Source organism: Artemia sp. Qi Xiang Cuo, chromosome 1 (genome assembly GCF_049724085.1).
Source record: "Artemia sp. Qi Xiang Cuo chromosome 1, ASM4972408v1, whole genome shotgun sequence".
In the NCBI taxonomy this organism is placed as follows: domain Eukaryota; kingdom Metazoa; phylum Arthropoda; class Branchiopoda; order Anostraca; family Artemiidae; genus Artemia; species Artemia sp. Qi Xiang Cuo.
The window spans coordinates 16988383-17015565 of record NC_142794.1 but is presented as its reverse complement, the minus strand read 5'-3'; the positions used below and the strand labels follow the sequence as shown (position 1 = coordinate 17015565).

The window sequence follows — 27183 nt, the reverse complement described above, 5'->3', positions numbered from 1 at the left end:
GACTGAAGGGGCAGAAAACAGTGAAGTAGCCAAGATGAATGGGAATAATATATCATTTAAGTTAGTTATTTTTTCAGATTATATTGATCTGCAACTTATTTCGATACGATCATCCTGGAGAAAAAAAAATAAATAAACATGCATCCATGAACTCCAATTTTGGAGAAAATCCCTATTTTTGAAAAAGGATTTTGAAACCTCTACTGTAAAGTTCTCTGATATGCTGAATCTGGTTCATTAAGACGTTTTGATTTTTCGGTTTGTTTCCCCACTTTTTTTTTAAGCAAAGTATAAACACATACAACAAGTACTGACAAAACTCTTCAAAAGTGACCCCGCGTACCTCAGCGCCTCTAGAGGAAAAATGCTGTACTACTTAATCGCTCCGAGCCAATAAGTTAAATTTAATACAGCTTTTATGGAACAAGTATAATCACCTACGGAACTTGTGCATTTATCCCCCAGGTTCGCATAGATATGGAATCGTCTCCGGAGACGCGGACAAAGGGTCACTTTTTTTGGGTGGAGAGGATAGGTTTTCTCAGTACTTGTTGTATGTGTTTATACTTTGTTTTTAAGTCAGGCAAATTATTCTTAGGCTTGTAGCTTTTGATGGGTAAGATCATAATTATGAATTTTATATATTTGGAATCAGCATTTGATAAATTAATTGTTATATAAATTCCTTCTTTTAGAGTTTTGAGGTTAGTAGCTGATTTCATATTGAGTCAGGAGATGAGCAGTGTTGTGTTTTACCCCGATTTAAATGGATCATTTTGTTAGACTTTGTTCTAAGGAGCAGAAAAAAGGCTCTGGGAGAGCTGGGAATCAAATGGGAAAGTAAAACTCTCATAGATTCTGATCATGATGAGGGTTTGGGTGTCCAAGAGGAAAATATCAGGAAAAGGAATGGTTTTGTGAAAGTTTTGAGAGTTCAGGGTGCAAGAATCAGTTTGAAAATTAATGCTGAGAAGGATGAGTCACTTTTACTGGGAGTGAGTGAAAAGGAAGAGGTGATGTTGGGCTAAAAGAAGATTTATCAAGCGGATAGCTTTATTTGCCTAGGTACTGTTATTAGTGAAGATGCAGTGAATGCAGGTGGATGCAGTGAAGATATTAAAAGTAGATCAGTCAAGTCCCAGGGTATTACTCACAGTTGAAAAAGTTTGGAAGAATAGGAAGACAAGTCTGCAAACCAGGATTAGAATATTATTAAATAAAAAAACAAGTTTTTTTAACTGAAAGTAAGGAGCGACATTAAAACTTAAAACGAACAGAAATTATTCCGTATATGAAAGAGGCTGTCCCCTCCTCAACGCCTCGCTCTTTACGCTAAAGTTTTTCATTGTTTAAAAAAAAATAGAGTTGTAAGAAAGTCAAACTTAAGCGTAAAGAGGCGTTGAGGAGGGAACAGCCTCTTTCATATACGGAATAATTTCTGTTCGTTTTAAGTTTTAATGTCGCTCCTTACTTTCAGTTAGAAAACTTGTTTTTTTATTTAATTTTTTGAACGTTTTTGACAAAATGCAGGTTTTGAATTTGGCTCACCCTACATAAATAATTAAAACAAAATTTGCATATTAATTTATTTTTATTTGGTTAAATGGCTTTCTCGAAACTTGTTTAATTTTATTTACGACTTTTTATTTGTAATAAATATACGTAACTTACGAATTAACTTACGTAACGAACTTTTATATTCATATATTTTTAATACGTAAATTAGGGGGGTTCGCCCCTTAGTTAATACCTTGCTCTTTAAGCGAAAGTTCGAATTTTGTTCCAATTCTTTAAAAATGACCACTTAATCACAGAGGCCGTTAATTAGAATAAATAGCTCTTATGAAAGTACTAAAAAATATTTAGCTTAAAGAGCGAGGTATTGACTAGGGGGTGAACCCAATCATATATAATAATATTTTCTGTTCGTTTAAAGTTTTGATGTTGCTGATGTTGCAGTTGAAAAACTTGTTTTTTTATATTTAATTTCTGTTTTTTTTTTAAATAATGCTGGGAAGTCCGGCGTCCCCTTCATATCAATGTCCCTTCCCCCATGAAAACTTCCTTCCTTGAAAGATCCTCCCACATAAACCCCGACCCCCCCCCCCCCACTACCAGGAAAAACCTCCCCTGAAAACGTCTGTATACTTCCCAATAACCAATACTATATGTTAACATTGGGTAAAGTTCATAATTTTCAGCCCTACCTCCGGGAACTTCGGGGGATTAAGTCATCCTAAAAGACATACTTATAATATTTTCGAACATGCTGAACAAAATGGCTATCTCAAAATTTTGATCGGGTGACTTTGGAAAAAAAATGAGCGTGGGAGGGGGCCTAGTTGCCCTCCATTTTTGTGGTCACTTAAAAAGGGCACTAGAACATTTAATTTCCGTTCCAATGAGCCCTCCCACGATATTCTAGGACCACTGGGTCGATACGATCACCTCTGGGGAAAAAAACAAATAAACAAACACCCGTGATCTTTCTTCTGGCAAAAAATGCAAAATTCCACATTTTTGTAGATAGGAGCTTGAAACCTCTACAGTGGGGTTCTCTGATACGCGGAATATGACGGTGTGATTTTCATTAAGGTTCTGTAATTTTTAGAGGGTCTTTCGCCTTTTTTTCGAAAATCAGCCAAATTATCTCAGGCGCGTAACTTTTGATAAGTAGAACCAAACTTGATAGAACTTATATATTTGAAATCAGCATTAAAATCTGATTCTTTTGGTGTATCTATTTGTATCAAAATACCGTTTTAAAGAGTTTTGGTTACCATTGAGCCGGGTCGCTCCTTACTTACAGTTCGTTACCACGAACTGTTTGAAAAGCAACAGTGATGACAGCGGTGAAGCATTGGTCTGAAACGTGTGTGAGATGGAGAAGGATTTGTTAGATGCTTTCCAAAGCAATTGTCTACAGATTCTTTTTGGGTACCAATCTGAAAGACCGTATTTCAAAGAGTAATCTATACAAAAAAAAGTGGTTCCATCGGACTTTCCAGGGCTTTAATGGGAGAATGATGAAGATGAATATGGCACATTCGTCAGATGAAAGACGACATATTGCATAAGATCGTCCTTTTCAGCCATCTAATTCTGAATGAAAATCATGTTTCCCCGGAATGGGGTGGGAGGATGTCGTAAGGGAGGATTTGGGAGCTGGGAGCTGCTGGAAATGGGAGCTTCATGGACGTGTAAAGAGGCAGAATTTGAATAGATTGGGATGCAGGAGAAGTTGGCTTAGCTGTGTTGGCCTCAGATGGCTTGGTGCTGCATTGAGTTTTTAGCAGCAGTAGTAGCTGTTCGATTTTTTGCGAAATTGCTGCGGTTTCCTGCAAAACGCAGTGTGTAGAAACTAACGGTAATGCGCATTGTTTTTTATGTGAAGTGGAAAATCGCACAATTTTGTAGTTCAGCTCTTGATAAAAAGCCAATACTTGTGAATAACATATTTTTTTTATGATTTTAACGTCATTTCGCACTAAAGAAATGGAAAACTAAATTGACCAGAAATTGGTTTGAAAAGACTTTATGAAGACTAATTTTTGTTATGCAAAATTTATCTTAATAAGAGTAAAATGACAGATCAAAAGTTTCTGTCCGTTCATATTCCAAAATGTATGCCTTAAATCCTCACTATGAACTATCAATAATAAATTATGTTTGTAAGTTGAATGTTGTTACGCTCAACAAACTATGATCGGAACAGAATATACACTTTTAGTCTCTAGCCATTTGGATTTTTTCCCCTAGTTCGACTATAATGTGGTTCAGGCATAGACATTGAGAAACAAACTGCAGGATACAACATTGAAACACAATCTATTTGGAAAAACATCTTCAAATGTTGTAGCACCGAAATTCACTTTGAAATTACATATCAATTTTGTCTGTTTATGGAATTCACCGATCTCTAGAGTCTCATAACCTCCTCAGACAAAATAAGAGTACTTTTAAAGAAATGAGAATCTGATTACGAAGCTTCATTCCTTAATTTTGAATTTGGAACAAATACAGCTTATAAGTCTTCTGAAGTTGCAGCCCCGTGAGAAATATAATATGATTACTTTGATTATCAGGTCAATTTGGTCCTGCCAGAACTGGTTTCGGTCGATTAAATCTCATCTCTAATAAAATAATGCATTCGAGCAATATTGAACTGAGAGCGAAATTTCTGAATTGTAAAATACTGAACGTACGTCCTATTCAGAGTTGCACTGAAAGCGAGTCTTATATGACTTACTGGAGAGTCTTGCAGTTTTTAGCGTATTCCAGTAAAATCATTACCTTGACATAAGACTATGATTAATGTAAGTAAAAAAATTACGTAGATAATTTCGGAGACCACACTGCCTTTCCAAGACGAGTTTTACTACTGATTAAATAAAAAAAACAAGTTTTTTAAACTGAAAGTAAGGAGCGACATTAAAACTTAAAACGAACAGAAATTATTCCGTATATGAAAGGGGCTGTCCCCTCCTCAACGCCTCGCTCTTTACGCTAAAGTTTTTTATTGTTTTAAAAAATAAAGTTGTGAGACAGAGTCAAACTTTAGCGTAAAGAGCGAGGCGTTGAGGAGGGGACAGCCCCTTTCATATACGGAATAATTTCTGTTCGTTTTAAGTTTTAATGTCGCTCCTTACTTTCAGTTTAAAAAACTTGTTTTTTTTATTTAATTTCTGATCGTTTTTTAGTTAATGCAGCTTTTATTTGCATAAAAATTTTACTTTTCTTTTGCTAAATGGATGTCTTTACAAATTAACTTACGTAACTAACTTCTATATTCGTATATTTTTCTTCTGGCAAAAAATACAAAGTTGCAGATTTTTGCAGATATGAGCTTGAAACCTATGTAATAGGGTTTTCTGATACGCTGAATCTGACGGTGTGATTTTCATTAAAATTCTTTCACTTGTAGGGGATGTTTCCCCCCTCTTTAAAAAATCTAGTAAATTTTCTCAGGCTCGTAGCCTTTGATGAGTAATACTAAACTTAATAAAATTTATATATTTAGGATCAGCCTTATAAACACATTCTTTTGATACATTTATTGACATCAAAATTTCGTTTTTAAAAGTTTCGATTACTATTGAGCCGTATCGCTTGTTTTTTTATTGTTTTTTTTATTACGTATATGTTATTACTTATATGAAGGGGTTCTCCCCTTAGTCAATACCACGCTTTTTACGTTAAAAGTTAAAAAAAATTTTGATTCACAAACCCCTGAATCACAAAGGCCGTTTAATTAGAATAGATAGCTCTTTTGAAATCACTAAAAAAAAACTGTAGCGTAAAGAGCGAGGTATTGACTTGGGGGAGAACCCCCTCACATACGTTATAATTTCTGTTCGTTTTAAGTTCTAATATTCCTTCTTACATTTCAGTTGAAAAAACTTGTTTTTTTTTTATTCAACTTCTGATCGTTTCTTAAATAATGCTTGGAAATCCGGCGCCCCCTTCATAGAAATGTCCCTTACTCCCAAGAAACATCCTCCACGTAAATATTCTCCAGAGTACGCCCCGCCTAGTCGCCCCCCCCCCCTCCAGCAACAATCCTTCCTGAAAATGGTTGTATACGTCCCAATAACCAATAAATACTGCTGGCAAGTCCGGCGCCCCCTTCATGGCAAGTTCCCTTCCCCCATGAAAACTTCCTTCATGGAAAGATCCTTCCATATAGCCCCCGACCCTCTCCTTCCCCCACCTACAAGAAAAAATCTCCTCTGAAAAAGTCTGTATACTTCCCAATAACCAATACTATATGTTAACATTGAGTAAAGTTCATAACTTTCAGCCCTCCCCCTGGGGACTTTGGGGGATCAAGTCATCCTAAAAGACATTGTTATCATATTTTCGACCATGTTGAACAAAATGGCTCTCTCAATTTTGATTGGGTGAGTTTGGGAAAAAATGAGCGTAGGAGGGGGCCTAGTGGCCCTCAATTTTTTGGTCCCTAAATAAGCGAACTCGAACTTTTAATTTTTACCCCAATAAGTCGTACTATAATCTTCTAGGACCACTGGGTCGGTACGATGACCCCTGGGAAAAAAAGAAACAAACAAACAAACAAATAAACACGCATCCGTGATCTTTGTTCTGGCAAAAAATGGAAAATTCCAAAATTTTGTAGTTAGGAGTTTGGAGCCACTCAAGCAGGGTTTTTTGACACGCTCAATATTATGGTGTAACTTTACTTAGGTTTCTAAAACATGTAAGGGATCACTCAGTCTTTTTTTGAAAATCAGGCACATTTTCACAGGCGCGTAACTTTTGATGAGTAGCACTAAACTTGATTAACGTTATATACTTGAAATCAGCATTGAAATCTGATTCTTTTGATGTATCTATTGGTATCAAAAACCCGTTTTCTAGAGTTTCGGTTACCATTGAGCTGGGTCGCTCCTTACTTACAGTTCGTTACCACGAACTGTTTGATGACGGTCACTGTATATGTGACCGAAATATCTGGTATTTTTCGTGAAATTTATTATACACTGTCTATTAAAAAGGATTTTATCCCTATTTTGGACTTTTATTTTATAGTAAAAAAATTGAAATTTTTATTGAAGTTTTTAAGAGTTGTCATGCTGATCCATCAGGGAAATTACATGGTACAATAAAGAGGAACCACTCTTAAACTAGTCTGCCACGGTGGCATTTGAAAATCACTGCTCTAGAGTGCTAGAATTTCCTGAGATGAAAGAGAAATATGTTCTAAAACAAAGGAGAGAAGATTGTCCGAAAATCTCCCAATGAACCTTGACTTTCCAATTTTTTATTCCTGAAAAATTTCGCTCCTAAATTAGAACTTTAAAGTTTGCAGTTAAATGAGGAATATAATATAATTGTTCTTATGAACCAGATTACATCTAGCATATAATCCTTGACCACAAGAATGGGCCATTGCCATGTATTACCGATGTCATTATTCTGTCTTGAACTCAATTATACGATTTTGTTTTTTTCGATAAATGAAATTTAACAAATTTTTCAGTTTCATCACGCGATATTGAAGTGATCTAACAGGATCTAATTGGAATTATTTTTGCTCCAACAAAATTTGGGGTTCCGATGCTAAGAAATTTGAGAGAAGCCAACTTTTCTAACGATTCTGCTAATTATTTTTGAAAGACCCAAGTGAGCTCCTACATTTCAGCTCTTGTGAAAGCATATTCCACACTTTCACGCATGCCACATCCGTGGCAAATCCAACTAAACTGTAGCTGTTCGTCTCATTAAAACGTTTGATCCAGATCTTGTATTCCTAAGATGTTGTTCTGATACCAGCTGGAACAAACTGTGGAATGATGATGGAAGTAATCCAGAAAAAAATTGAAAGCGAGAACTAAGCAGGATAAATGATAAATGATGCAATTGAAAGAGACTCGGTCAGATTTTTAATTATTTTGTGGATTGAATCGAGCGGGATGTGAATTTTGACTGCCAAACTGATGCACAATATTGTAGATCAGGCTTGATAAGTCCATTGTAAAGTAGACGAATAGTTTTTTTTTAGGGAATGTCCGATTCAGTTTCCTGAAAAAGCCAAGATTATGGGGCTTCAGCTGAACAACACGTCTGGGATGTAGGTAGAAAAGATTTTCGTCAAGGAGTAGGCCTACACCTAGGTACTTAATATAGTCCGTTTTTGGTCACTTAATCGGGGTGCTACCATTTCGACTGACCGTCACAAGCACTAAACGTCAGAACAACTAAAAGGAAAATCCGTCAGAACCACTAATCGTCATAACATCTAAAAAAAAATTATAAGTTTATATAATAGTAATAAGTATACAATAGTCTAGAAACAAATTTCGACTACATATTTGCACATCAGGGGGGTTAGGGGTAAAGCATAGCATATATTAAATACGTAACCTAACCTAACCTAGGTACCTTTTTCCCCCTAAATTCCAAAAACTAAAGTTTTAAATTTTAGATATTATGTCGGTTAGTGGTTCTGACGATTTTTTTTGTCGATGTTCTGACGGATTTTGTCGACGAAATGACATTAGTGCTCCTAAAGGTTAGATTTTATGACGCCTTCCCACTTAATCGCTCCTCGAGTAATCTTCAGGCCTGATATTCCTGGATCAAAAGTTTCAATCCTCAAGAAAAGAGAGCGCAAGGTTTATCAACATTTATTAAAGATCAATTAACATCCATCCAGACGTGAGTTTCTTCTAAGTTGACCTCAAGTTTACTTTGGAGTGCTGTCATGTCAGAGTCACATTGTAGTATCATCCATGAGAGCCACAAGTTCATCAGACTCACTCTCATTGCTCAAAGTTCCTAGATCACAGCATAATTTGAAGCACCGTGAAGTGTTGAATAAAGGATTCAGAACACAACTTAGGGTATTCATGTGAACCAGAAATAACAGTAGACCCAGGACTGAACTTTGCAGCACAACGAGATTGGCGAAGGTGTCATTAAGTGGATCATCTCCTATGTAAACAGCTCTATTACCAAGGTAAGACCAGAACAATTGCAATTGCAATGCTGTTCCTCTAAACCCAACGTATACTAGTTTACCTAACGAAATCTCATGTTTCATACTATCAAACGCTTTTTTCAATGTCAGACAAAATAGCGGCTGGAACAAGCCCTAAGTCAAGTGCCTTATTAATATATTGGATTAGTGACACCAGAGCCTCTTCCTTCGAGTGCCCAGGTCTGAATAGGAATTATCGCTTGTTTAGGAAACTCTTCGCTTCAAGAAAAGTCGGCTTTTAATGGCCTTTTCGAAGACTTTGGATCGTCTTCCACACGCTTATTCCATACTTCCGACTTTCAGCCAACCTGTGATTGAAGTAATCCCTTTTCTTTCTCAGAACTACTCGATAATAATAACACGAGAAGATTGTATAGAACTATCAAAGAAATAACCGGAAAATAGTCACCTAACGCTGGTCCCTTAAAAGATTATCGAGGTAATACAATTCCTGAAGTGCAAGGTAAACGCGATAACAGGAGGAACCACTTTAAAAACTTGGTTAATCCAAATACAGATTCAACGAAAATGCTCCCACCAACAGCTGAAAAACAACCATATGAAATTGACATGGTACCACCTTTGAGGTCTGAGATACTAAACACGATCAAACGATTATAAACTGATAAGTCACCTGGCGAAGGTGGTATTCCTCCTGAGGTCTACAAGGCCCCACCACATGTTGTAGCGGAGCAACTAAAACCCCTTTTCAGTCTGATATGGTACAAGAAGACCTTCCTGTCTGATTGGAAGGTGTCCATTAATAATCCCAGTATTTAAAATGTAAAAAATGTCGGTAGCAGTAACGACCGAGGGATATCAGTCATGGATATGGGCTTCAGAGTACTCGTGATAATTTTGCTCAAAAGGTTCAAAGGAGCGAGAAATGCGCGGACTCATGAAAATCAGTACGGATGTCGCAGAGGAAGAGGGTGCACTGACCAGTTCTTCATATTTCGTCTTATTCTACAAAAGTATGATAGGTAAAACTTACATATAATTAACATGTTTCTGGATTTCTTCGCTGCCTTCGACCTTGACATCCATGAAAACCTTCGGTAAATCATGATAGAAGATGGTATGCCGGTTGAGTTTATAGAGCTAGTGAGGGTCTACTATTAGCATTGTAAATTGACTATACGAGTGCTGAGTGAAGAAACTGAGCCCTTCAGTTTGGATAGCGGTGTAAAACAAGGGTGTATATCGTGTATATAATGATACGGTCAATTTTTGACCGTATCATTATGGGATTTGGCGTTAACGTGTCTAGTCGGACTACACGGATAACACAGCTGCTCTTGGTGCTGATCCAGCAACTGCCCAAGCAATGCTAAATTAAATAGCATATATCTTTCATCTACTGGGTATGAATATCAATACGCTCAAAACTAAAGTCATGAGCCTAAATATACAGTTGGTTTATCAGCTTGTGCTCTACGGGCAGGAATTGGAGAAGTTCGATAGCTTCACTTATCTTAGCTCACTAATAGAATCTCGTGGAGGCTATGACCTTGACGTACAGAACAGATTCAGCAAAGGCCAAGCCATATTCTCTTATTTCGTAATCACTTGCTAGATTACGATATATAATCCAAAGGTTGTTCTTCTTATTGATGCACCTGAGTAAACTTCCGGTAACCCAAGGGCCGATTGGTTCATTATTTCTTCCACGTTTCTTCGGTTTTTGTTTGAAACAACATACCTTATGTAAAGTTGTTTATGTATTGTGAAAAATTCAATTCTTTCATTCAAATATTCTTTCTCCATAACGCTATCTCAGGTCGCATTCTCAAGTTCCTCATTATGCAACTTTAAGTTTGCCTCACTCAGATCTACAGCTTGAATATCATCCCTATTTTTTAGAAAGTCTTTGTTGTTAATGATGTTTCGAAGACGGTACACAAGAGGAAATGATCCAGTATTTCACTGATGATTACTGAAGCCGACAGTGGAGGCAGAGGAGAGTAAATATTGTCTTTAGTGAGAGTTAATGGGTAAAGATTAGATCCAGAAGTAATAGTGAAAAATTCTTTGGTGCTATTAGTCAGGTGATTAGATCTGATCAATTCTATCATGTGAACCAAAGATGAGTTGTTTCGGCTTGAAATATGAATGACTTGACTTAAGTCCCATCTATCCTAGACGGTTGTTTTGGGGCCTCTTCAATCTCTGTGTTATTGATGTGGTGACTGTATGAGTATCTATCTTAAGACACACGTAGAAGTAGCGGGAGGTTGAGTGTAGAGAAGTGGTCTTTCCATCTCTTCCGGGGCCGACCTCTGGGACCAAAACCATGCACGCAACCATGGAAGACTATTTCTGTAAGATAGGAATTTTCCATACGCTGGATATGGCCTAGCCACCTAAGTTGTTGCAATTTTATTTCGTCAAGTATGGTGTGTTTGATCTTGAGGCTTTCAAGCAGCCTAACATTAGAGATCCTGTCCAGATACGTAATGCCCACATTACGGCGGAATGACTTGGTTTCGAATGCGGCTTGATGACGTTGGTCATCTGTTTTGAGGGTCCATGATTCACAAGCGTAAAATGCAATCAGTGTGTTGAAGAGTCTTGTTTTAGCAGCGTCGACAAATTCTTCTTCCTCCAGATCGACATCAAGGCTTTGAAGGTAGAGTTGGCAAGAGCCAGGCGCCTTTTAATATCTTTCTAGTGGTTGTTATCGGACGTTATAAGGCCACCAAGGTAGGTGAAATCTTCGACCCATTCTATATTGTCACCACCGAGATGGAGGTTTAAGCTTTCTTTATTTTCCGGCTTTCGTAAACACACCTTGACTTTCGTCTTTGAGGAATTGATGGTCATTTCAAAGCGGCTGGTGTTGATTGAAGGCTGTCGGCCTGGGACTAAAGATCCCCAAGGTTCTAATTTAATTGTTCTATGTCGTCTGCATAAGTTAATGTATCGATTAATATTCCTCCGATGAGGACACCTGACGAGTTGTCAAGGAGTGATAGGACAGTGGTAAGGAACAGGCTAAAAAGTTCTGGTGAAGGCAAGCAATCCTGCAGCACATCAGTCAATGTTTCAAAGCTGTCGGAAAGGCCCTCTTCCGTCATGACTCGGCCTCTGAAATTTTATTACATATCTCTGATCAATGATACTAAGTTTTGTGGTATACCAAAGTGGAGAAGAATGTGCCACAGACCTTCTCTCTATATGAGATCGAAAGCCTGCTTAAAGTCAATGAAAAGGTGGAAAATACTAATTTCAAGTTCAAGATATTTTTCCATAATCTGACGGACCTAATATCTGCGTAAATATCTGATCAATCGTTGACCTGTTTGGGCAGAAGCCGGCCTGATATTCTGGAATAACAATTGAAGCTATAGCTCTTATATGCTCCAGGATTACTATAGTTAGTATTTAAGCGGTGTGGCTCGTTAGGCTTATAGGCTGGTACTTATCACAGATTGCTTTCGAGCATTTCTTATTGAGTGGAACTATCGTGGCTCCCCACCATGAGGAGGGGAAGTGACCTTCTTCCCAATCAGCAATACCAATTTTTAGGAAGAGGTCAACAATGGGATCGCAATTTAGTTTTAGTAACTCTGGTTGGATTCCATCTGGGCCGAAGATTTTTTTTTAACAATACGAAGAGGATAAACGAAATAATATTTTTGGCCAACGATTTTCCAGTATTCGTATTAAAATATAAGCTATTTAGTTTATTTATTTAAATATCGTTTTTTTTCGTTTTACTCTAGATATAACCCCTTCTCCTTTTTCAAACCTTCTGGGTTAGCCCCATTTCCTGACCAATGAAACAGTTCAGTTTCTTTCTTCTAAAGGCAAAAAAAGGAAAATTACTTAAAATTTTCTTTTAAAGAAAATTGCTTAAGAGGTTGTATTTCATGATAGTGATATATTTGACCTTTCTAAACCATGGTTGCAGCACTGGCTGCAGATACGATTTAAAACCATGAACTGGTTCTTTGAGCTGTACTGAAAACTCTATGCTATAAAAAGAAACCCAATGGGTAGCCCTGGATGTTTTTACCAATTTAAAAAAAAATTAAGCATTTTCATGCTCTTAAAGAAAATGCTCTCATATCAATTTCTTCTTTTTTTAATCAAGTATTGTGTTAACCTAGAATGCCAACGACCCGAATTAAAATTGATGTTCAGTAAATATGAGCAGCCTAAAACTTAAAAAGAAAGATGAAGCTTGAATTTGCATTTCGTGGTATAGGAAAATTTCAATGGGAAAGTACAAACTATTTGTTCTTAAAATGTACACGGCGTTCCTCAAAACATGTAATTTGACTCCATTTTACTTTTACATAGCTGAGATGTTTATTATTTATAAAGACTAATAGGTCCTATTAGTCCTAAAGACTAATTATAGATCCTAAAGACTAATTATCCGAAATATAAATAATAGGTCCTAAAGACTAATTATCTGAAAATCGTTAATGTTTTAGCATAAATTGATTTTATTCCCTTGTAATTGCCTTAGTTTTGAAAAAGATTCATCTTTTCTTTAGACATAGTGGTTTTATAACGTGTTGTTTCTTCTTTTAAATCGAAAAAAATAAAATATGACATTTCATGGGTAGTTTTAAATTCCACGTCTAAGAATTTCTAAAGTTTACAGTTTTTTTCGAAAGAAGGGAACTGAGGAAATTTATTTTACAGGATTAATTTCCTAATCCATTTCTATCGCTTATTGTAACACTTCTTAGAAAATTCTGAGAAAATATAATAAGAATCAATGCCAAGTTCAGGAAAAATATCTAATTTTGTTTAACAACAATTTTAGTAAAATTCTGCCACAATCTGGCACATTCAATCGCTAGTGTTGATGAGTAAGAGAAGAGATAATCACCGTGTTCAAATCACTTATTGCAATCGATTTTTGTAATTGTTGGAGTTCCATAGTCAATTGTAATTATTGAACTGCGTTCATTAGAACTTATTGAGGCAAATTGGTAAACATTAATTATGTTTGTCAAAAAATGTTTGTCAAAAAATTATCTTTGTTAAAAAAAACATTAATTATGTGCCTATTGTCCTCTAGAGCTGAACAGGCTGGAATGTGTCCTTTCAAATATAGGCAGTTCTTGGAATATTCATCAATTAGTATAAGCTACCAATACTTTTGGTTAGTTTCGAAGGTCGTATGGGCTTGCAAGATTTTTTTTTGCAAGAAATTCGTTTTGATATTCAAACCGCGTTCAATAGAGTAAAATAACTACAATTAAAGCTACAGTTCGTGGTAACGAACTGTAAGCAAGGAGCGACCCGGCTCAATGGTAACCGAAACTCTAGGAAACGGGTTTTTGATACCAATTCATACATCAAGAGAATCAGATATCAATGCTGAATTCAAATATATAAATTTCATCAAGTTTAGTCCTACCCATCAAAAGTTACGCGCCTGAGAAAATTTGGTTGATTTTCGAAAAAAGAGGGAAAGACCCCCTAGAAGTTATAGAACCTGAATGAAAATTACACCATAAGAGTCAGCGTATTATAGAAACTTACTGTAAAGGTTTCAAGCATCTACCTGCAAAAATATGGATTTGTCTCTATTTTGTCAGAATGAACATCACGGATGCATGTTTATTTGTTTTTTTTTGTTTTTTCCCAAGGGTGATCGTACCGACCCTGTGGTCCTTGAATATCGTGGGAGGGCTCATTGGAACCGAAATTAAAAGTTCTAGTGCCCTTTTTAAGTGACCAAAAAAATGGAGGGCAACTAGGCCCCCTCCCACGCTCACTTTTTCCCAAAGTCACCTGATCGAAATTTTGAGATAGCCATTTTGTTCAGCATTGTTGAAAATATGATAAGTATGTCCTTTAGGATGACTTAATTCCCCGAAGTCCCCAGGGGGAGGGCTGAAAGTTATGAACTTTACCCAATGTTAACATATAGTATTGGTTATTAGGAAGTATACAGACGTTTTCAAAGGGGATTTTTTCTTGTAGTAGGGGGGTGGTTCGGTCGGGGGTTATTTGGGAAGATCTTTCCATGAAGGAAGTTTTCATGGGGGAAGGGACATTGCAATGAAGGGGGTGCCAGATTTCCCAGCATTATTTAAAAAAGATCAGAAATTAAATATATAAAAAAAACAAGTTTTCGAACTGAAAATAAGGAGAAATATCAAAACTTAAAACGAACAGAAAATATTACGTGTATGATTGGGTTCACCCTCTAGTCAATACCTCGCTCTTTAAGCAAAAGATTTTTTAGTACTTTCACAAGAGTTATTTATTCTAAATAACGGCCTTTGTGATTAAGCGGTCATTTTTAAAGAATTGGAACGAAATTCGAACTTTAGCTTAAAGAGCGAGGTATTGACTAGGGGGCAAGCCCCCTACATAAATGTATTGAAAATATATGAATATAGAAGATCGTTACGCAAGTTAATTCGTAAGTTACGTATATTTATTACTAATAAAAACGTTGGTAAATAAAATTAAACAAGTTTCGAGAAAGCCATTTAACCAAATAAAAGTAAAATTAATACGGATATTTTGTTTTAATTATTCATGTACGGTGAGCCAAAATCAAAACCTGCATTAATTCAAAAACGTTCAAAAATTAAATAAGAAAAGCAAGTTTTTTTAACAGAAAGTAAGGAACGACGTTAAAACTTAAAACGAACAGAAATCATTCCGTATATGAAAGGAGCTGTCCCCTCCTCAACGCCTCGCTCTTTACGCTAAAGTTTGACTTTCTCACAACTCTATTTTTTTTAAACAATAAAAAATTTTAGCGTAAAGAGCGAGGGGTTGAGGAGGGGACAGCCCCTTTCATACACTGAATAATTTCTGTTCGTTTTAAGTTTTAACGTCGTTCCTTACTTTCTGTTAAAAAAACTTGTTTTTTTTTAATCTATGACAGTATTGAATATAGTAAAGTGGCTGGTAAGTGGACCTACAAAGCGACAATTGAGATAATATCAGGCGGTTAGGGGAATTTTGAAGTGTATCTACGGAGCATATTGAAAACTGCAGGAAAACTAGCACCGACTAGTTTTTATATGAATCTAATAATGTTGATAAGATATTCATATATCTAGTAATATTTGTTATTATTTTGTTTGATGCTATAGTCTAGCAGATATTTTTGTAATAGCAATACATCCTATTCATGGCCTTACCCTTTATTCTCAGCTTTCTTTGTTTCATCCCATCTCTTTTCTTGTATTTTATTTGGACAACAGATCCTTATAATTTTCTTCCGTTTCTTCTGTGTGTTTTACTTTCTATTTCCACTTTGTAGAAGCAGGCATGCCTATACACGACACCTTTTAATAAAATTGCAGGATAGGCCTGTTGCACATACGTATTATATACACCAGTCGTAAAAACGGTAAAAAAAAAACCGGTTTTGTTTTTTGCGTTAACATTTACTTTACGCACCTCATCATCCTTTGAATCATCCCAACCGCACTACCCTAAACAGTCAGAAATCTGGTACATACCTCGCCATGAACACTTAACAAAAGGTTTAATGCTTTTTCATCATGAACCAAGGAGTCTACAAAGATTCTGTCTAGGAAGCTTTTAGGGGTTTGGGGGCAATCAGTAGCACAAAGATCAGGTCTCACGTTGTAACCGTGCTCTATACGACCGACTGTAAATGGGAAGGATCCGCCGCCATGAGCGAAGACAACTTTGAGGCGAGGATGACGATAGAAGACTCCACCCATCGTCATGCAACAGATAGCTGTTGCTGTCTCAGCAGGCATCCCTACAAATAAAATAATAATTTCTTAATCCAGTTACTACTTAAGAAAAGGTAAAATTAAACAGAAAGGCCTATTAATGTTTTTTTTCTTTTTTGTTGTATTTTTTAACTCTGAATTACAAATTTGGCCCATCTAGCCATATGATAAACCTTAGTTTATCTTATAATTAACACCCAACACTTTTCTTTAACCAACCATTCATTCATTGTTTATTAATTTATCCCATCAACGAAAAAGCCATTAAAGACAGCTACGTACAAAGAGGAATATAGAATAAATCTTATTTGGGCATAGATTGGTGCCCTGAAATCGTGTATGGCGCCACTTCAAAAGACCAGAATACGGCTAATAGTGTATGTTCACTCATTACCCATGACTCTCTTTAGGCTGTTAGTAAGATATTTGATGCCGCGTTGATGGCTATTTTTATAAATACATGAATTTACTTCCTTCTGCCGAGTTTTCTTGTACTGTGTCCCCCATTGTCCAAGCGAGATCTTTTGAAGGAGTTAACAGAGAAAGTTTTAGGGAAAATCATTCAAAATCGAAGTGTAACGTCAAACGGAGCTGTTCTTCAAGGACTCTTGTTAACCTTGAGATAATTCGTAAAAGCTGCACATCTTTGTGTCGGGAAAATAATACAGAAAATATTAACAAACTAAATCTCATGTTTACTCTCACCAAAATCAATAGAATTTAGAATATACGTAGCAAAGAATGCACTTTTTAAAACCTCCAGCACCACAAACCCCCCTCCGCCTGTGACCAAATAATCTACCATCCAATTTGTGAATATTCAGTTTTTGAACTTTCTAGTTTTATTTACTTTGTGCGTGAGTGGTTTTTTTTATTGTATGAATGATGAGGAGTTGATTTTCAGAACAACCTTAACCTAATTGCAACAGCATTGAAAGCTGTTATCCATGTAGAGAGAAATTTTTTATATTTTTAACTTTAGGAAACACTAATCTTAGTAAAAAGAATCATCATCATCGCTAAAAACACAGTCTCGCTTTCTGGCAGTTAAAAAGTATTTTTTTTTTTTTTTTAAACAAGAGAAAACTTTAAGGTTCGTGAAGAATTAATTGTTTTCTGATTTTACAACTAGATTCACCTATCTGTGAAGGTTTAATCCATCTGTAAACTTATCTTGCGGGGAAATAGAACAAAAAGTATTAGCAAAGCTAAATCGCATGTTTATTAACGCCAAAACCATTAAAAGTACAAATATGGGTCAAAGAATGCACTTTTTCAAACTTTCCCTAAGCCCCTACTAATTCACCATCCAGTAATTCAACATCCATTTTTTTTAACTTTTTGTTTTTGTTTATTTGTGTGCTGCTTTTATTCTCTGAATGATGAGGAGTCGATCGTTACAGTACTTTTGTTCAAACTATAACAGCATCGACTGTTTTTTCTTCAAATAGAAAGAATCCCTTGTCTTTTTAGGTTAGGTAAAAAAAGCCCCAGTAAAAAGAATCGTTACCATTGTTACAACCATAGTTTTACTTCATTTCTCGCTTTCTTACATTTAGAAAGCCATAAGCTTTCTTATATGAGTGAAATATTTTCAGCTTTATGAAGCATTAAAGGTTTAGTGGATTTTATGACTAAATTCGTCTATTGGGAAAGATTTGATTTATCTCTAAAATCATCTGTCGGAGAAGAAAGACAAAAAGTATTAACAAAACTATATCTCATGTTTATTTATACTAAAATAATAAAAAATTGAATATCTGGGTCAAAGAAATAGACTTTTATATACTTCACTCCCCCCTCCCATGAATTCACCATCTACTGATCCAATTTCCAGTTCCTACAATTTTTTGTTTTTTATTTGTGTCCTTTTTTACTGTCTGAATCATAAAAAGTCGATAGTTAAGTAACTTTATAAAAATTACAATTTTTTTTTTCAAAATTACGACCATATTTGTGCTTCGTTTCTCGCTTTTTTACATTTAGAAAACTATAAACTTTCTTATCATAGGCAGCGCAATCGCGCTGCCTAAGTAAAGAACGATGTTGGCACAATGTATTATTTATTATTTATTTTTCTTTGGTTTCCATACCCGGGCACTTCGTATCCACAGAGCTGTCGTAGAAACTATAAAAAGGGCTCATTTGATTGGAAATTGCAGTGGCTAGTGCTCTTTTTAATAGTCGAAAGCGATTGTAGGGCAAATAGCCCCCCCCCACGCCCATCATTCCCCCAAACGCATCCAATCAAAATTTTGAGATAGCCATCTTGTTCAGTGTAGTTGTTTTCCAGATAGAAATATGATTTTGAGGAGGAAACTACCACACAACCCTCAGGGCAAGGGTTTTAAGTTATGCCCTGAGGGCATATAAGAACGATGTTGGCACAATGTATTATTTATTATTTTTTCCTTTAGAGCAGGGCACTTTGTATCGAATAAGTTGTCGTAGAAACTTCGAAAAGTACTCATTCAATTGAAAATTGGAGTAGCTTGTGCTCTTTTTAATAGACGAAAGTGATTGGAAGGCAACTAACACCCCTTCCATGCTCACCATTTCCCGAAACACATCCAATCAAAATTTTTAGATAGCCATTTTGTTCAGCGTAGTTGATTTCCAGATAGAAATTATGTTTTTGAGAAGGATACTCCCCCAAAGTCCTTAGGGCAAGGTCTATAAATTATGGCCTGGTGACATATAATGTTTTTATAGAAGGCATTGTCGTAGAAACTTCAAAAAAGGCTCATTCGATTGGAAATTCAAAGGGCTAGTGACCTTTTTAATAGTCGAAAGTGATTGGAGGGCAACTAAACCCCTCTCAAGCCCATTTTTCTCCAAACATGCCCACCCTTTTCCCCAAAAATTTTGAGATAGCCATTTTATCCCTTGCTTAAACAATTGATAATTATCAATCAAGGGAATCAGTTTGTTTGGATTGCAAGTGGTTTTTACTCTAGATTTTCGGATAATTAATTTAATTTTTTCTATTTTTCGGTGAATTTATTCTTTAGTTTATTCATAAAAATGATATTCTCATAATGGCATTACTGAGAACTATGGAACATAGATGGGGCTGGAATGATAGATATCATTACAGAATTTATTTCATTAACGTTCTGGGGATTTATTGAAAATAAAAACATGCAATAGTAAATTTGAATGAGAAACAAAAGATAAAGCTGTGTTTATGAGGCCCATCGCCCAGTGGCACCAATTCACAAAAATTAGAAGGGGGGGGGTTGTTTTCAAAATCTGGGGGGGGGGGAACTCGTCTTTTTTCCTATTCTGTTCAAATGACCATACCAAAATAGCCATTTTCCTATGAAAATACCCCCCAAAAAACATATTTTTCAAAAAAATGAGGGAAGAAACTCCGGGGAGTAAATGCCTCCTCCTCCCTCAATTGACGTCATTGCCTATCCCTACTTATGAAGAAACTTAAGTATCCTTAAAGACTGTGATTTTGGCCATTGACAGGACCAAAGACTTTATGTTTCCTAACTCTAAGTGTGGGTTCTTTTTAATGTTCTTTTTTCATCCTAAAAGTTCACTCAAAGCATTTTAGCTCTCATTAGTAGAGTAGATCTATGCAGTTCTAAGATGCCCCCGTACAAACAGGTTTTTTATAGTATTTACAGGTCAACACACTCTTTGCCAAGATGAACGACACAGTTTCAAAGTTCACTGTCTTTTTTTTTTTAAAGATCATCACACTCTTTGCCAAGAGGAACGACGCAATTTCAAAGTTCAATGTCTTTTTTTTTTAGTTCAAAAAACCGGTGTCTCTTCTTTTTTACTCGACTATTATTTTTTGTATATAATCAGGTTCCATGTTTGATTATCAATAAGTTTTGAAATTATTAAGAGACATGAATTAAACTAGAATATTTTTTATTTGCAAGGATATTAGTAGAGGAAAAAAAATGAGGGATGCATTTACATTATTGGAGATTAATTATGGAGCTAACAACAGTGATGTAATTACTTCTTTAGTTTACGAGATTTGCGAATTTTTTTTGCGAAGAGGTATTAACGTAAAAGTATTGCGATGGTTAAGAATGCCTCACGGGGTAATTAAAGAATGGGGTGCTTACATCAGATACTTAATAGATTTGACGATTACAAGAGACATTGCTAGAGTCAAATATATTGGGTGTTGGTGATATTATGACCCTCCAAGTCCCCGGGGGAAAGGGTTGCATAGTGTATCGGTATCAGACGTATTATTTTTGGGCGTATTGCTATCACAGGTATCTATACAGATTTTTAGTTGCTCGTATAAAAGATATTACTAATATCTACGTTCTTCTTATAAATTCAACCAACAGCAACTTCAATTTCAAATTTTACAGGCTTAAATTCCAATCTGCTTAAACTCTTAAAAAAAAGACAGTACTGGATAGAGCCTAAGATATCTATATTTTAAATACGATGCATAAAAAATAACACAATTTGGTCTGTTTGATATTTATTCATAATATTAATTAGGGCGCCGGTCCCCCCTCACCAAAACCAAATCTCACGTAGGATAAAATAAAAATAAAATTGTTTGTCTTTTTAAATTATGAACGTCAAGATTTTAAAACTTATATGCTTAAATTTCAATCTTCTTAAACTCTTAAAAAATAACGACAGTCCTATATGGAGCCTAAGTTATATATATTTTAAATACGATGCATACAAAAATAACACAATTTTGACTATTAGGTCCATTTGATATTAATTTTCAATACGATGAATAAAAAAACACAATTTTGACTATTAGGTCCGTTTGATATTTATTCAGAATATTAATGGGGGGGCCATTCACCCCCCCCAAAACCAAAGCTTACGTAGTATAAAAATTTATTATTTATTTTTAAATTATAAAAATCACTATTTTAAAACTTATCGTATTAAATTTAAATCTGCTTAAATTATTAAAAAAAAGACAGTCCTAGATAGAGCCTAAGCTATCTATATTTTAAATAAGATGCATAAAAAACACAATTTTGACTATTAGGTCTGATTTATATTTATTCAGATTATTAATGGGGGGCGCTGGTCCCCCTCCCCAGAACCAAAGCTCACACAGGATAAAATAAAAAATTTGTTATTTCTTTTTAAATTATTAACGTCACTATTTTAAAACTTATAGGCTTAAATTTCAATCTGATTAAACTCATAAAAAAGAACGACAGTCGTATATGGAGCCTAGGCTATATATATTTTAAATACGATTCATAAAAAATAACAGAATTTTGACTATTAGGTCCATTTGATATTAATTTTAAATACGATGCATAAAAAATAACACAATTTATACTATTAGGTAAGTAAGATATTTATTCAGAATATTACTGGGGGCTAAATTACCTCAGCCCAAACCCACCCCGATCGCGTTTAATAAAAGAAAAAATTTATTATAATATTAAATTTTGAACTTCAATATTTTAAAACATATCGGCTTAAATTTAAATCTGATTAAACTCGTAAAAAAGAACTACAGTCCTAGATGGAGCCTAAGTTATCTATATTTTAAATACGATGCATACAAAAATAACAGATTTTTGACTATTAGGTCCATTTGATATTAATTTTAAATACGATGCATAAAAAATAACACAATTTATACTATTATGTCAGTAAGATATTTATTCAGAATATTATTGGAGGCGCCAGTCCCTCCTACCCAAAAACAACCGCTCCCTATTACAAAAATACAAATTTGAATATATTTTTATATTATGAACTACACTATATTAACAAGTATAGGCTTAAATTTCAATCTGCTTAAACTCTTAAAAAGGAACGACAGTCCTAGATTGAGCCTAAGCTATTTATATTTTAAATACGTTGCATAAAAAATAACAATGTATTGACTATTAGTTATGTTTGTTTTTTATTCAGAATATTAAAGGGGGGACCGTTCCCCCTCCCCCAAAACCAAAGCACACACACGATAAAAGAAAAAAAATGTATTTCTTTTTCAATTATGAACGTCATGATTTTAAAAATTATTGGCTTAAATTTCAATCTGCTTAAACTCGTAAAAAAGAACGACAGTCCTAGATGGAGCCTAAGCTATATATATTTTAAATACGATGCAAAAAAAAGTAACAAAATTTTTAATATGAGAACCGATTTATATTAATTTTATATACTATGAATAAAAAAATAAAAATCTTGTTACGCTGATGTACTTTGTAGCTAATTCACTAAGCTGCTTAGTAATACCCCACCTCAGCACTCATCCCCAAACAAAAAAACACTTCACAATCTTTGGACGCTTTAAAAGGAGACGAATAGATAGATAATAAATTGTGATTCTTAAATATTAGCTATCTATAAACGCGAGTTAAGAAACGTGTTAGCCAAAATACCCTCTACCTGAACCGCTGTCAAACAGCGTTTGAATTATGTGTTAGATATGTGGTCCGCTTTCAATCAGAAACTCAATATGATAAGATAGTTAAAAGTAGTTATACGAAAATTTGAACTTAGCGTGAAAGGCGAGGTGTTGAGGAGGAGGGAACCCCCCTCATATACGTAATAATTTTGGTTCATTTTAATTTTTAGTTGTTCTCATTAATGCAATTTTACTTTTTTTTTGAATATTTCCAATACACTAAAACCTCGAGTGCAACAACCCTCCGAATCACCTTTCGTGGTAAACTGTATATTTAAATGTGGGTGTTTTATTTACTTCATAAATGTTTAGTCTTCTTTTTTTTAAGGAGGAGGTGTATTAGTGCATTTACTCTCCCCCTGAAAAACTACCGAGATGGAACGATACCACATCGATCCAAGCTACCAAAATACATGGTGAAAATATCCCTTTACACATTGACAACGATTCGAGTGAAACAAGAAAACAGTTAAGGACACTTCTAAAAACACAGAAAAAGGACAAACATAGCATTATGTTGTATTGTCTGGTTATTAGCCGATTTTTTATAAGAAATAACTAAATTACATACTCTGTTTCTACGTTCTACCCCGTGATATCGTTATGAAAAGCAATCCAAAACACGAAAATGCAACAACGACCAAAGAGATTTTTTTTTTTTTTTTTTTTTTTTTTCTTTTAATTTTTTTTTAGAATTAAATTGATATAAATTGTTTAACAAGTAAAAAAAGGTTAATATTTTTTTTTTTAGAGTTTGGGGTACTATTTAACCCTACGTTCCTTAAATCATTAATTAGGATATTTAATTATCTGTTTGGGTTTTCATACACCATAGCTAGTTGAAACTCTACATAAATATCTTCATTTTTAACCTAATTGCATATAGTTTAAATAGTTCTAGGAGGATGAAGTATTTTTCTACTTAACAACTGCATTAATAACTTCCAAGATGATAGGACAGTATGACACAGAATTTATCAGTTACCGAGAGTTCAATAACCCCCCTCGCAATGACTTCCAGGTGTTTTATGTCTCCTCCCCACCATGAATTCAGATGTTTTTAAGCCTCATCTCAATACTCATAACTCCGTTCAACCGTGATCGAAGGTCTAAGAGTTTGATGAAGTATTTCTCTGCTTAACAACTAAATTAATATCCTTCAAGATGATCGGACTGTATGACACCGAATTTATCAGTTTGAAAAAATCATCTTGCGGTGTTATATTCGAATGTGCCTTTTTATTATTGTCTATGGATCTCGAAGAAATTGACTGTTATCATTGGTTAGTGAACTATAATCTTTTTGAGTATGATAAAAGCTTGTGGAGTACTACATTACGTTGTATAAACACACTGGGATTCTACGATAGAGTGATTACACCACTTAATAATACTAGTCAGGAACTGAGAAATGTCCAGGAGGAAGTCAGTGAAATTTGCAGCTTTTTCGGAGTTGAAGCGCTCTACGTAAAGGGCAATTTACCTACAGATAAAGTTTTAATTCAAAAGTGTGACCCTAGGATTCCACTTTTCAATCTAGAAGAGTTTAAGTGTCCTAAATTTGAATGGGGCTATCACCGTCCTGAAGACGAGATTAGGTTCTTCGCACAGTGGATACCTAAGAACATACCTGATCGGGATAAATCCATAAGACATGTTAAAAACTATTCTATATCATGGGACCAGCGGTTGTGGATGTTTAAGAGTGAACTCTCAGTACTATTTTTATTTAAACATTTGTTGTTGTTGTTTTTTTTTCTCAAAAAAAAAATATGTTAATACATTTAAGCAATAAATATCTTTAAGCTTAACCCCTTCATGTTCTTTAGAATAGTATTTATTCAGATGACTACTGACTCAATAAGGGATACAACATGATAACCAAAGTCAATATTTGTTATCTACCAGAAACTTCATGTAAAATAAACAGCACAACATTAACTAAATTCCCGAGTGATCATTTTCAGACTGAAAATACCAAAAGATATAAAAACTTTTTTTATCTTCTACTGAAAAATTTACAATAGATCATTAAATTTCTTTATTTGTTGTTGAACTTCAGAACTGCTGTGTAAGATTTTTATTTTCTATGGAGAAATTATAATTGAAATGTAAGCTATTTAATAAAATTAGGACTTGAGTTAACATATAATTATAACAGAATAACTTTTTCTATATTCTATGAAACATTTGAATCAATACTTTAAAATTGTACATACCGTTGAGAAAATCTGTAATTAAGTGAAGATTTTTTAGTTTCTCTGGGAAAAAAATATAATTTATCTGTTATTTATTTATCTTTTAATTGATATAATTCAGAAAAGAAATTGTACTTTTATTAACCACGTTGAGACAATTATAAATTATATGAAGCTTTCTATATTAATTGACCATATTAATAGTCATACTATAAATTTTCTTATATTCTACACTAAAATTTAGAAAGTTACTTAAAATTTGTTTATCTCTATAGGGAAAACTACATACTTAATGTTGAGATCAGGATCTTCAAATTTAAATATTAATTATAAAGTTGTAAACTTTTATATCTTCTACAAAAAATTTGGATGAAATGTTTAAATCTATAACTTTGGGGAAAAATCTTAATTGCACTTGAACCTTTTATATTATTTTTAAGAATATCCTTTACCAATAACTACAATATTTTTTTATATAGGAAACTCATAAGATAAGTTAAAAATTTATTCACTTCATTGAGAAAATTTAAAATTTAATAACAACAATCTATTTCGGGAATATATTCTCACTTAAGTTTTTTATATTAATTAAAAATATTCAAGATAAAATTATAACTTTTTCTTTCACAATATAAAATAAGTTTTACAAAACAAAATGATTTCTAACAACATTCAAAATGTTTATTAAATACAATAAGATTTAAAAATAAATAAAAATAAGTTAATAAAAAACATAAATAATTCTTAAAAAATACAAAAAGTATTAAGAAATACAAAATATTTATTACAAGTCAAAAATTATTATTAATAAATATAAAAATACTTTACCCAAATCCACATGATTTCTAACAGAATATAAAATACTTGGTACAAAATACAAAATACTTGCTTCAACACACTAAATTTTTAACAACATCCCAAATAGTTATTATATCATAAAAAAAATTCAAACATATTCCAAAAATAATTATTACAAATCTGAAACAATTCTTGCAAAATACAAAAAGTTGTAAGAAAATCAAAAATAGTTCTTAAACAACAAAAACTATTATTAAAAATATAAAAAATCCTTTACACAAATAAAAAATACTTATAAAGATTTAAGAATATCTTCTGCAAAATATGAAATACATCACACAAATAAATTAAATTATAGCTAAAACGACAGTATTTATTACAGTATACAAAAAGTTCAAAAAAACTAAGAAAATAGTTCTTAAAAAACAAACTTTATTCTTACGAAATCCAAAAATATTTTAGAAAAATCCGCAATAGTACTAACAGAATAAAAAAATGTTTGTTGGAAAATTCGAAATACTTGTTACAAAACAAAAAGATTTGTATGCCTTTCCTTGGCACCTTTCCAAGCGAGCGGGGACTCCCCACTGGTTCCTACACATTGCAAAAAGTGACCAGTACTAAAACTCCACTTTTACAACCCTCCTGTATTGATAGCGACCACTCGGTATATATATTAACCGTCGACATATATGAATTAAATTTTATTCAGCGACAATTCGACCCGATTACGGGGCCTCCCGTAACCTGGTGTAAATGAAGCTTATACAATTTTCCTACTTCTCATGCAACTGTACCTCTCAATACTGCGTTGGACCTAAAAAAACCCATCGAATCTTAATAGTTGTGGGGGTAGTACTTCTCACTTTTTTGAAAGGTGTATGACACGGTGGTGGGCCACAGCTCGGGTGGACAGGGGCCAAGGACCGACAAACACCTCAGTTTGTTTTGTAACAAGTCGTTACAAGTTTTAAATAACTATTTTTTATTCTGTTCGTACTAGTTGGTATGTGTCTAAAATATTTTTTGATTTAGTAGTTATAATTTTTGTTTTTTAAGAAATATTTTCTGATGTTGTTTGAACTTTTTGTATCATGTAGGAACTACTTTAGGTTTTGTTAGAATGTCAGTGATTTGTGACATGTATTTCATATTTTGCAGAAGATATTCTTAAATTTTTATAAGTATTTTTGAGTTTTTTAAATGATTTTTTATATTTTTAATAATTGTTTTTGTTGTTTAATAAATATTTTTCATTGTCTTAAAACTGTTTGTATTTTGAAAGAATTTTTTATGCTTTTTAATAATTATTTTTTTAATAATTTTGAATTTTTTGTATGCTATAATAACTATTTAGTATGCTGTTAGAAATTTAGTTTCTTGAATCAAGTATTTGGTATTTTTAAAAAAGTATTTTATATTCTGTTATAAAAAATGTGTATTTTGGTAAAGTATTTTTGTATTTATTAAGAATAATTTTTTCTTTTTAATAACTATTTTTGATTTCTTAAAACTTTTTGTATTTTTTAAGAATCATTTCTGTTTTTTATGAAATTCTTTTTATTGTGTTCGAAATTTTATAGTATTTAATATACATTTTTAATG

The 27183-nt window shown here is 33.8% G+C and overlaps 1 protein-coding gene across 1 annotated transcript in view; it reads right to left on the bottom strand.

The window, feature by feature from the left end:
- LOC148956060 (2-amino-3-carboxymuconate-6-semialdehyde decarboxylase-like) overlaps positions 1-27183 on the bottom strand; it is a 206081-nt gene that overhangs the window by 127619 nt on the left and 51279 nt on the right. Inside the window, exon 3 of the mRNA XM_089093860.1 lies at positions 15952-16220. Within this exon, the coding sequence (XP_088949986.1) occupies positions 15952-16220 (269 nt within the window). The remainder of the gene's footprint in view (positions 1-15951; positions 16221-27183) is intronic.